The 12,137-nt window shown below is 56.8% G+C and overlaps 1 protein-coding gene across 1 annotated transcript; it reads right to left on the reverse strand.

The window, feature by feature from the left end:
• Positions 1-434: 434 nt before the first annotated feature.
• On the reverse strand, positions 435-9,773 carry SEMA4C (sema domain, immunoglobulin domain (Ig), transmembrane domain (TM) and short cytoplasmic domain, (semaphorin) 4C). The gene is made up of 15 exons (XM_006900706.1): positions 9,733-9,773; positions 7,698-7,844; positions 5,625-5,773; positions 5,205-5,267; positions 4,969-5,067; positions 4,779-4,875; positions 4,551-4,667; positions 4,310-4,461; positions 4,048-4,223; positions 3,288-3,432; positions 2,973-3,195; positions 2,747-2,859; positions 1,653-1,810; positions 1,503-1,573; positions 435-1,393 (listed from the first exon to the last, which is right to left on the reverse strand). The coding sequence occupies exons 2-15, from the start codon at positions 7,804-7,806 to the stop codon at positions 564-566; spliced, it is 2,502 nt and encodes an 833-aa protein (XP_006900768.1). The 5' UTR covers positions 7,807-7,844; positions 9,733-9,773; the 3' UTR covers positions 435-563.
• Between the last annotated feature and the right edge of the window lie 2,364 nt (positions 9,774-12,137).

Here is a 12,137-nt window from a genome sequence, read left to right on the forward strand (position 1 = left end):
ATAGCCCTAAGAGCAGAACTACGCCCACTCCTAAGTCCTGAACTCCCCCTCAAAGGGGCACAGCACCCTGCCCATCCCACCCCCATATGTACATTCCTGTCCCACACTCGGAACAGTTGGGGGTAGAAGAGGCAAAGTAATCAGATCCCCTCCCCTTCATAGCTCCAAAAGACTCACCAGGGCCCCAGGCCCGGGGAAAAAAGCGACAGAAACGGGACCATGTCAAACGTGCAAACAGCCACAGACACACACATATGCACAAACACACCTACATCTCCAACTCCTGCCTTGGAAGGTTTTGGCTGTGGGGGTCCCATGTGTCTGCTTCACAGCCCCTCACAGAGAGAAGGAAGATGCCCCCTGTGGGTCTGGTGACCTGGTGAGCCACACCAAGTGGCAGTGCCCATGCTAAGCAGAGCAGGTCTTCATGGCTGGGTGGGTGCTGGGCAGGGTCTGTCCCAAGCAGAGTAGGTGCCCATGCCATGTCCCTGAGGTAGCTGGTGCCTGTGCAAAAGTAGGAGCTGCACCTCCCACGGCCCCCCAACGCAGTGGGGGGGTCGGCCTCATACCGAGGACTCCTCGGGATTGGAGTTGGGCAGCGGCTGGCGCTGCTGCAGCTTCCGCCTCAGTTCATCGGCGAGTTCAGGCATCGTGTGGCCGAGGCCTCCCCGGTCTTCCCCTCCTAGCTGCAAGCGCACATAGCCATTGGCATTTGAGTTCCGCCCACCCCCCAGGTGGAGTCGTGTTGGAGAAGGCAAGGGCTGGCCTGGAATGCCAGGAGGTGGGGAAGGGGGCCCAGCCCCAGGCTGGCAGCGAGCATGGCCAGGGACAATCTTCAGGGAGCCGTCTGAGTAGTAGTAGCCAACAGGATCCCAGAGTTTCTCGTCCGTTTCAGGGCCAGGCCGAAAGGCAGGGCTCGTGGGCTCCTTGGGCAGTTCCAGAGGGTACACCAGGGTCCTCTCAGCCACCTTGGCCCCTTTGTCCAGTTCTTCCCGAAGCCGCCGGCGCAGGGACAGAACAAGCAGCAGAAGCACCAGGCACACGGCCCCCAGGGCCACCACAGCCAGCCACACTAGCCCTAGGTTTTCCAGGGGAGCCCGGGCCTCCAGGGTCACCGATGGGCCAGCCACCACGGCCACAAGGTAGCCTTCTGCAGCCAGCCGTGCACCTTGCTCCTCAGAAAAGCAGTGGTAGGCTCCAGCATGGCGGGGTTGAGCTGCCATCACCACCAACGCCTGGAGTCGGGCATCGTAGAGGAAGGAGTCGGCCTGTTCCAAGGGCAGGTCCCGGCCACCAAAGGTCCAGCGGGCATGGGCCAGATTAGAAGAGAGGCGGCAGGGCAGCACCAGGTCTGTGCCCGCTACCACTGTGATGTTTTTGGGAGTGAGTCTCACTAGCAGAGTAGTAAAGAGGACACACGATCAGTGCCAGGTCAAGGAGAGAAAGGGGGTGGCCCAACTCCACCCCAGTGCCTCCTTCATAAGGGGGACTGGCTGGCTTACCTTTCATAGTGCCACGAAGGCTGCAAATGGCTGAGGTGTCTGAGATTGTCATATGCTGGATCAGTGGAGATCTGGTGGCAGGAGGCTCAGTCAGGGTCCTGCTTCCACCCTGCCCTCCTCCCTCCTGCATATGTGTAGAGCCCAACTCACCCCGAATGGCTCCCGGGGGCGACGCAGCGGCTGGTGTTAGCATTCCAAGCACAGTAGGGGTCCCTGGCTAGGACACAGTCGGCACAGGAGCGGTACTTTCCACAGTCGGCCAAGGGCAGCTGAACCAGCTGTGAGTGGGAGCCTGCAAAGAGCAGCTTCTGTGGAGAAGAGGGTACAGGAAGATGAGTCGGCAGCACCCCAAGAAGCATCCAGACCTGTATGTAAAGCAGGGCTCAGAGCCTTCCCAGGTGCACAAAAGCAGAGTGGCAGAAAGAGGAAGGAGGCAGAATACTGAGAACCAGGCACCACACTTGGGCTTACAACAATCCTAAGCACCTTTTCACCATGACCTTATTAGAAACTACCACCACGCCCACAAGGAGTAGGCTAATCACAGACCCATACACAATCTCTTAAAGTAGGGGCAAGATAGGAAACCCATTTTTCTCAACACAATAGCACTAGCACAGCCCAAACAGGTTTCCTGTTTGAATGGTGTTCACCTGCCTGTGTGTTTAACTAGTCCTTTCTGCCATTACCTCATGTTCTGGGGAACAGTTCTGAGTCATGACAGTTGAGAAAAGGTGAGCAAATGAAAGCTGAGGGATGCCACAAACCTGCCTGAAACAAAGCTACCACAAGCCCTTCAGGAACATGGTCATGGAAAGGAAAGGTCAGAAGTGTCCATACTTGGGAGGTCGACAGGAAAGCTCCAAGTGGGTGCAGAAGGATGTGGCAGACATCACCACAGCCTGAGAGGACTGGCCAAGAGTGCAATGAATGTGTAGCTTCAGAAAGAAGCTCCAGCCAGAGCCACCAGCTCAACTCGGGGAGTCTGAGAGAAATATCAGAGCACCTGCCAAGTCTAATTCCAGGTACACATCAGCCCAAAGAAACAGGCTATGTGTAACGATCCCATGGAGGGGAGATTCCTCTGTGCCCTGAATTCTAGAGAGAGCATGCGTGCGTGTGTGTGCATTTCTTCCCATCCTTGTTGTGGCCAAGCATGCCAACTAGACTGGGGAAAGGCTGATAGGGTGGAGGGCCAGAAAGGAACCAACCTCAGGAAGGTGATGAAGACTAAGACTTCCTACCTTGCTCTGAGACAGGACCAGGCTTTCTACAGGCTCTTCATCAAACACCTGCAGCTCCTCAACCAGGTGGACCCAAGGTCCTTGGCTCACGGCCTTGAGCAGCCAGCCGTCTTCTAAGAATGGAGACAAAGGAAGTAAGAGGGCCTGGGGTGTGTGGCATCTCCCTGTGCAAGCTACACAGGTCACACAGCCTCCACTGGCCAGTCCACGCCCCGTGGTACCGCACCTGTGCCAATGAACAGCACTGTGTAGGTGGCTCCATCAAGTCCTCTAACCTGGTCGACCACCAGGCGGGTAAAGTTGGTGTCCTTCTTGATAAACAGGGGGCGGCCCCACCGAGGCACCACCTGGTCCTCCATCAGTGGGTGCTTCTTGATGAAGTTGAGCGTGTTGTCAGGCAGCTCCAGGGAACTGGTATACCCATGGTGCCGGTGCCAGTTGCTGATGCACTGAAGGGTACAGGGGTGGAGGGAGGACAGTTGGCTGGGCTCGCACTCTATCTGAGGGCGGGGAGCCTGCACCCTTGCCCTGGAGTACTCACTGAGCCGGGCCGTGGGCTGGGGACGGGATCAGTATAGCGGCTCCATTTCTGTGCTTGCTCCCGGTATTCCTTATAGGGGCCTTCAAACACCCGATGGATCTCTTCCAGCTGGTACTCACAGACCGCTGACACATCCACGTCACCCCTGCAGCAGGGAGAGTTCCCTCGAAAGGCTCAGGCCAGATGCCCAGCTTATGCCATCTCACTGCAGCTCAGGGAACAGAGCCAGGGAGGCAGGCCCAGCACAAAACAATCATGGGCTTGAGAGTGTTTTCCTTTACAATCCCACTCCTGGTGACCCATGTGAGTCAGGGTCGAACTGGGCCCTGTGAGGTTTTTCAACAGCTGATGTTTAGAAGCGTTATCACTGGAGGGCGATCTGGTGGCCTAGTGGTAATGTGTTGCACTGTCAACACAAAGGCATGTACTCTGAATCCACTTGGTGCCCCAGGGAGAAAGATGAGCCATTACCTCCTGTGCCATTTGCAGCCTCTGAAAACCCACTGGAGGGTCAGGTATGAGTTGGTTCTATCTCCTTAGCACAAGACATCACAAGAGAAAAAGCACATCACTGGGCCTTTTGAGCTATAAAATGTCACCTAGGACAGGAGACTGTCCACCTCCCAGTGAGCCATGGAAAAGTACTGGTGTTTAGCATCCTTCTTGACCTAGCTGATAAGAGACCATGAGGCTGGGTCCTGGTCCTCGCACCTTCTAACCTGCTCCTAACCCTCCTCAAGGATTCTTGCAGCCCACTCACCATCGCGCCTGAAAAACCCCGAAGAAGGTGGTGTTATGCCAGGAGGTGCCTGGCAAGGTGTGTACTGCCTGCAGCTGGTTGAAGTACAGGTGCCAGCTGGGAGCCGAGCATAGCAGCCGAGCCTTCAGGAACGTGGTCCACTTGCGCTGCAGCGTCCGTGCACCCCCCACATCTCCCTGGCAGGCGGCAAGAAGACACCTACTGTCAGCCGGCCAGGTCAGGGGGGCTCCCAGGACCACCTGACCATGTGGAGGGCGCGCACCTTGCAGACTCGGGCTACCCGAGCCACCACCTGCTCAGCATAGCAGTCGTACTCCACCGCCCGCTCACGGAAGAAGAAGTAGATCTTATCGTCGTCCCCTGTGAAGCTGCCCAGGCTCTCCGGTATGTAGGCGGAGCCTACAAAGTGAGGTTCTAAGGGGAGGGGACAAGGGTCAGCGGAGGGATGCCATAGGCCCCTTGCTGTTCCTACCTCCTCCCCAGACCAGCCCTTCCAGGCTCACCATTGAGCCAAAAGGCCAGATACTCTGTCTTCATAGAGTAGTGTGGGCCCATGTTACGGAGAATAACAGGCTCTGTGCCCAGGAAATTGCTGAATGTTGCTGAATATAGCTCACCATCTATAAGAAACGTAAGGAAGGTCCACCAGACTGAGGACAGGCCCAACACAGTCCCAGAGTGGAGCCAAGTCCTCCAGGACGCCCTGGCCTCTATCAGAGACTACAACTCACCCACAATGAGGCCAGTATGGCCCTTAGCGGGGTCGTAGGGACACTTTCCCTTTCCATCCTCAAACTCTCCACGTTCCAAAGAGAAGGTGAGTATGTCCTAGAAACCCAGAGAGAGACTATGAGACTGAGGCACAGCAAGGGGCGTCCAGAGAGGGGCTGGAACTGGGACAAGGGGAGGTGTGACACTCACAATGTAGGTGCACTTGGGTTGAAAAGCGTAGGTCCCACACACATACAGGTGGGACGCATTGTAGGGCTGCAGGAAGCGGATGAAGTTAAAACACTCCGTCTGAGAAAGACAGGCATCCAGTGATCAGGGTATGAAGGTATGGGGACATAACAGGACCAAAACCAGTGCTGGTCCTAGGGGAAGGCTAGGGAGAGTGGTGACGGGGGCACACGGTGCCAGTGGGGCCCAGCACCCACCTGGTTATTCTTCCCTTTCTGGATGCACTCTGCCTTCTTTTCAGCTGGGGCCTCCCACGAGATCTGGGGACAGAGAGGGGACAGGTCAACAACATCACAGAAGTACAGTGATCATGTGCTACAGAATGGCTGGAAGCAACAATCTGGGGATACCTCATGAGAAGACACAGCCCCGCTTCTCTGGAGGCTTATTTTAATAAAGGACAAAAGTTCTGGTGACTGATGACAGCAGAATCTAGTCAAGTGCTACAAAAAGGGAGGGGTGGGGAAGAAACGGATTCTGGCTGGAGGACTGGCCCAGGATAGGGAGCAAGATTTCAACAGGGAGAAAAGATCAGGAAGAGGCAGCTGACCAAGCCACACCCCGCTGCATCCTGCCTGCCATCCCACCAGAGTGCCTCCCACTCCCCCACCTCTCACCACTCCTTGCAGCTCTAGAGCCTCCACACTGAAGGCGAACAGGGCCTCCCGGGCCCCCACGTACAGGAGCCCCGTCTGCTCAGTCAGGGTCAGTGTCAGGAAATCCTGGATGCCCGTCTGGGAGAACCGTCGCAACACCGGTGCCAGCTCTGCAAGGCAAGGCCGGAGTAGATGGTGGAAGGGGCTGGGGACAGGCGCCAGCCACCTGAGGACCAATATTCCTTTTCACAGTGGCCGCCTAGGTACAGTGACCCCAAGGCCCTCTCTCTGATCCAGCACTCCACTAGCCAATGCTAGCCAAGTCCCATGACTAGTGATAAAGGCTCCTCTGAGCAGCCCTTCAGCTCTACCCCAGGCAGAGGGGAAGCAAATCCAGGCAGGGGAGGAGGAAGGAAGAATATCCCTGCCAGTTTCCGGCCAGAGGAAACCATCAGACTAATGGCTTTGACTGTCAAGAGTCAACAGCATCTCCGGCCCTAGGACCCAGGATTCCTCAGCTGCTATTTCCTTCTTTATACTGACTGCTGATAACCCACAGCAGCCTCCAGCTAGGCTCCGAGCCTAGGTCAAACAGCACAGAACAGGTGTGACCCCTCCACTCTAGCAGGACCCAAATCTGTCTGCGGAGCAGCCCAGATGGGCCAGGCTCAGTGGCCAGTGTTGGCGTGAGGAAGCCACCCAGACAGCCAGCTGCAGCACCAGAGAAGTCCGAGAGTCAAACAAATGAATCCTGCGGCTGCTTCTCAAATAGTTCAGCCTGTCTTCAGGGTCCCTCCAAACCAGCCTTAGATAGATTCTGGTGCTGATGAGAAGTCCAGAAACAAGCCAGCCCAGGAGGGCTTCATTAGCATCTGAGTGGAGCCTGAGGGAAGTGAGCTCATTCCAGGGTCCCCAGGGTGCAGAGAGGATACAAACACCTGACATCACCTCTCTGTAGAGGTGCATGCAAGAGGAAGGGGCAGGCCTGCTGCTGGCCCTGTCCAGCCCTGCCTGCTGGAGTGCATAGCCATATACACAGCCAGGCAGGGCCACTGCAAGATACGTGTGTCGGGCCTGCTGGCCCTGTCAGGCCCTGCCTGCTGGAGTGCACAGCCATACACACAGCCAAGCAGAGCCACTGTCAGAGCTGTGTGTCAGGGCCAGAGCAGTGGCCAGTGAGCTCCTGTGAGCTCCTGAGAGCAAAGGGTTAAAGCTAGAAAGATTCCAGAGGGGATTACTACTATCCCTAGTCCTCTCTTTGGCTTCCCCTAGTGCTAGTAACAAACAGGGAGCTCTGGTGGCCTAGTGATAAGAAGCTGTGCTGTAATTCAAAGGTGTGTAGTTCGAATCCACCAGCTGCTGTGTGGGAGAAGATTGGGTAATTTCCTCCCATGCGATTTACTGTGTCTGAAAACCTGCTAGAGGGTCAGTTATTGGTAGGTTCTGACTCAATGACAAACAGCAAGTGCTGGCAACAGGGAGCTTGGGTAGCTTGGTGGTAAGGAATCATGCTGCCAACCCAAAGGCACATGGTTCAAAATTAACAGCTGCTCCACAGGAGAAAGACTGTCAATCTCCTCCTGTGTGATTAACTGCCTCTGAAAACCTGCTGGAGGGTTAACTATGGGCTGCTTCTGACTCCATGGTACACAACAACAGTGTTAGTGACAGGGAGCTCTGGTGGCATAGTGGTAAAGAACTGAACTGCCAGCCCACATGCAAGCAGTTCAAATCTACTAGCTACTCTAGGAAAGAAATATGGGGATCTTCCTCCCAAGTGATTTACTGTCTCTGAAAATCCCACTGGACAGTACACAACAATGGCGCTAGTGCTAATAATTCAAAAGGCATGGAGGGAGCAATGCAGGCCTGGCTTCCCTCTTGCACTATAGGAGTGGCCATCTCATGTTTGAAGGAGGAAAGTCCCAATTCCTGATTGTACCAGTTCTGAGTCTTTGGGCCACACCTGAGATTCTTAAAACACTGCCCCAAACACACCAGTGGGCCTTAGCTGCCCTTGCATTTCCGCAAATATGCCTCAGTCACCCTTCCTGCTCCCCACTCTCCACAGTCCTCCTGACTTCAGGCACTCACCCCCAGAAGAGACCGTCTTCCTGGGCACAAGGTTCCACCACACTTCAGCCCCAATGCCAAGGCCCCACAGCCCCGCTGCCAGCAACCAGACAGCCCAATGTGGGGCCATGGCTGGGAGCTCCAGCTCTAAGTGCCAGGCCAGCTGCCCTGCTGGGGGAAGAGAAAGGATCAGAATCTCCATCAGCGTCAGGACGGAAGAAAGCCCACTCCCTAGGCAGTGACAGATCGGCTGTTCAGCTTTCCCAAGAGTTCCCAGAGTCTTCCCTCCATCCTTCTCCTAGGAAGGGAGGCGCAAACCCCGCCCCCTGGTTCCAGTCCTCAAAAGATTGGGATCTCCCTGGGGGAAAGGGTGAGGATCTGAGTCAGCTGGAGTAGACACTTCCGATTTCCAAGACTACCCGAAGCCTCCAGATCCTCCACTACTCAACAGGAAGTTATTTATAAAAAATATTAAGGGGACCCTGTCCCCTACACCCAGGCCTGAACGGTCTGAGAGTTCTTAAATAACCTCAGGAAGCCCAACCTGCCTCCCTGGGGCTCCAGGCAGGGCAGAGAGCTAATTCTATGATACAGACACCATAGTGGGGTGCACCGACAACCGGCGCGGGCTAGTAGCGGAGGAGGATCCAAAGGGGGACCTTGTGGAGCAGGAGGGTGGAGGTAGTGGCCTAACTCTCTCCCCTCCCCCAGTGTAGACAATAGCTCGCTCGGGCTGAGCCCAAAACTCTTCCACATCAGCAGGGTTGGAATGGAGTCGGGAGCCCAAAGAACTCAGCTTCCCGGGGGCCCCTTTGTTGCCCGAGAAAGCAGGCAGGAAGTGGGTAGGATGGGCGTGGAAATGACCAGGGTTTCATCCTGTTTCTCCAACAGGCTCCCAAGAGGCGTTCAGCCTTCCGGCTGAGCGACTGGTCAGAGGACAGGACTGTAGATTTCCCACCAGGTGGAAGGGTGGGGTGGAAGACTCCCCTCGGGGCACAGGGAACACATCCTGCAGGACTGGCTCTTGCAGCGCTATCCCCAACCCGGTCTGACGACCCTTCCCAACTCGAGGACTGCGCCCCGGGGACTCGGAACAGGGCAGGGTATCCGCACTGACTGCTAATGCTCCTGCCCGCCAATTCGGTGCACGGAGACTGGAACCTGCTCATCCCAAAACAAAGGGTCCCCACCAAGACCCCCGGTCCCGGTCCCTCCGGGCTCTCCCCTCCCCCAGCTCCGGGGATTTGAATGCAAACAAAGCGGCGGCGCCGGAGCGTGGCGGAGACCGGCCGGTGGGCGCCCCCTGTCGGCCCAAAACCCCAGCGCGGGAAGGGCGGGGGAATCGGCGCTGCCTCGGTCGCCCACCCACCCCAACACGCCCCCGGTCCGGCCCCGCGGCGCGCCCAGCACCAGCCGGTGCAGCACGCGTCCACCCCCTCTCCACCGGGGGCAGTGAAGACAGGCCCCAGGGCGGGAGCTGGGGGGTGGCCGAAGGGGCCCAAGCAATGTGACTCCAGCCTCTGCACCCCGCAGAGTGGCCGACTAACTGAGCAGACAATCTCGCAGCGGCAGGGCGCGCTCCCGCTAGAACAGGGTGCCTGGATCGGACTGGGGACCTGGCTTTCCGGGACAACTCGCCTTCCATGCGGAACGGGCAGGAGGACTTGGGGCCGCAGCAGGGAAATCCGATCCCCACAGCATCGCCCTCACACCAAGTCCGACTCAAACTTTCCGCCGGGGGTGGGGATCCACGGGCGGTGAGGGACCCTGGCGAGGAGCCCAGGCACGGGCCGGGCGGCACGAGCAGGGACCCCCACTGCACTCAGCCCCGCTCCTCCCGGCCGGCCCGCCCCTCGGACCCTGTGACCGAGACACGGCTCGCCCCGCTCCGCCCGAGGCAGCCCGCGGGGCCCGCGGACAAGCTCAGGGGCGGACAGCTGCCCCCGTGACCGCTCCTGCGTGCGTCCCCGGGGCCCGCGCCTCGCGTGAAAGGCGGCCGCGCCCGAAGGGCGGACAAAGCGGCGGCCGGGCGCCCCGCGCGGCCCGTCTCACTCACCTCTCGCGCGCCGATCCGATCCCCGGGCGCCGCCCCGCCGGCGACTCCCTCCCCTCGCACCGCCCACCGCCCTGGGCGGCCGCTTCGCTCGCACCGCCCGCCTCGGCCGGCTGAGCCCGCACCCGGAGCTCGGCTGCCCGCGCCCCGGTGCCGGGTGCCGGCTCCTTCTCCGCTGCGGCCGTTCTCCGCCCCTCCCCTGACGTCAACGGCGGGGGGGGGCGCGAGGACCCGCCCAGAGGGGCTGCGACCCGCCGCGACCTGTGGGGCCACAGGCTGCGCCCCGGGGCCAGAACCCCCGCCCCAGCCGCTGCCCACGCGCCGTGCTCCTCCGAGTCACCGTCTGCGTCACACGCCTGAAGGTGCAGCGGCGGACAGACCCCGGGACTCTGTCCCGGGGAATCAGACTCACCCCGGCTTTCTCAAGTGTCCCCGAAGGCCTTCCGCGGGCTGAGCTGCCCGCTGTACCGACACGGATGGGGCTGAGAGGAGAGACGGACACAGGAGGAGCGCTGTGGGGGCGAGTGTCCGAGGCAGCAGTGCAGATGGACCAAAAGTGGTCTGTCTTCCGTCCCCAAACGCTTCCTCGGTTCTTTGCTCCAGCCCTCTCTGGCCCCTCCTCCTAGGAGGGAACGGCCTGCACTGGTCAGGAAGACCCCAGGCTCTGGGGAGGGTCCACTTCTGAATCCTACTGTTCCAGCCAAACTGCTCAGCGCTGCTAGTCCAGCTCCGGATGGAGGCAGCCCTTGCCTCCTGTTGTCCGAAGCTTACCCCCAAGAAATTACTCCTTCTGGGAAAGCTGATTAACAAGTGGCGTGAGCCCTGAGGTTCACATGAAAGGGGCTGAGGGAGCCACGCTGGAGCAGAACCTCTGCCCGCAGAGCCTCCAGCCTCCGCCCACTGCGCTCGTCGAAGTAAAGCAGCGCTGAGCTCCTGGGCGGTGCTGCAGTGTCCTCCCTGCCAACTGTGCTCCGTCCGAGCTGGGCAGGTGGACAGAGAACCAGGGAGGCCAACCAGGTAGGCACTTGGAGGCTGGTCCCACCCACCTCGTGGCTAGGGATAGCAGGGAGAGATGAAGGGGCCTGGAGCTCTGACTTTACAGGATGCCTTCCAGTCCTTGGGGGGGGGGGGAGCATTTTAGGATGGGTCAGCAGATCTGGATTATAAATCAGCCCCGACAGCAGCTTTTGTTCTGAGTTAAAATTTGGCATCGGAAAATGAGAACAGAAGAGTAGTGGTGGAGATAATTGGGGAAAGCAGCCCAGTTTGGTGTCTGTAACAATCAAGCCTTTGCTGATACATATAAAGGCCCCTTCTCCCGAGTTGGCCAAAGCCACATTTCCCAGCCCCTTTCCACCAAAGAAAGTTTTTTTTTAAAAAAAAAAAAGGCTACAGCGCTGGAGATAGGAGAGAGGAGAGCCAGTTAACAATTAGCGTGGGGTCGCCAGAGAAGACTGAGATTACCAGAAGGTAGAAGATATGTGGGGTCTCCATTGGACCTTGTGTCTGCAAATACCTCTCACATTTGTGCTGTGTTTTTACACATTTTCTTATTCCACCCTCCTATTTTTTTTAGGATTTGTTAGTTTATTTTCTTAGTAAATCTATGTACATGTAAGCAGATAGATGGAGGTGCTATTGTTTGAGCTGTAAGATTAAAATGTGAAGATGAAAAAGGAAACATCTAGACTATAAAACCATAAATCGCCAGACTACAAAATAAAACCACAAAAAAACCAACAAAATTCTCAGAAAGCTAGTGACAAAGTTTTAGTCATGTCCATTCTTTAATAACCACAGATTATTTTTCCCACTAACTTGCTCCAGGTCATGTAGGTTATTAATAAACTCAGAATTTTCAGTCAGGTCCTTGGACTACTAAATCCTGGCCATCTAAATAAATCACACTGTATTCTGATGACTTCTAGGCCCCAGAGAATCCATTTCTTGTTTTCCCCATCACCTTGGAGCCTCCCCCTTCTCCAGGCCTCTAAGATGTGAGGGTTACCTCAGTGACTTGAGTGCGGTGGCCCTAGTGGAAAGTTTCAAAAGGTGGTTTGATTTCATACCAGCAGGAACCATTTTCTTCTGAACCTCAGGCCTCAGTGAAGCTTCAGTTTATTGCGGGTAGAGAAGAGAAGGTGGAAAGAATGTAGGAGGAAAGGAGAAATCTGCCAAGAGACTCCACAAGCCCTTCCCTCCCAATAGTCCTCAAAGATAAGGCTTCAATTTCCACTCTCTTTGTCACCTTCATTCATTGTCTCTTGTATTCTGCACATTTCCAACAATGGTCTTTTTCTGGGTGGCTGGCCAGGGAGATAAAGTTTCAGAATGACTACTTGATTATGATTCGGACTTTTTTTTTTTTAAAAAAAGCACAACAACACAATTGATAGAAAATGAGGTGT

Source organism: Elephantulus edwardii, unplaced genomic scaffold (genome assembly GCF_000299155.1).
Source record: "Elephantulus edwardii isolate Elephantulus edwardi_28Jun2011 unplaced genomic scaffold, EleEdw1.0 scaffold00291, whole genome shotgun sequence".
Classification (NCBI taxonomy): Eukaryota; Metazoa; Chordata; class Mammalia; order Macroscelidea; family Macroscelididae; genus Elephantulus; species Elephantulus edwardii.

Bases quoted from the DNA above. Each gene is read 5' to 3' on its own strand.
- SEMA4C (XM_006900706.1), bottom strand. From the start codon at position 7,806: ATGGCCCCACATTGGGCTGTCTGGTTGCTGGCAGCGGGGCTGTGGGGC. The intron at 5,774-7,697 runs GTGAGTGCCTGA...CTTGCCTTGCAG, and splicing joins GAAGACGGTCTCTTCTGGGG to AGCTGGCACCGGTGTTGCGA. The intron at 5,068-5,204 runs GTGGGTGCTGGG...TGTCTTTCTCAG, and splicing joins AGAAAGGGAAGAATAACCAG to ACGGAGTGTTTTAACTTCAT.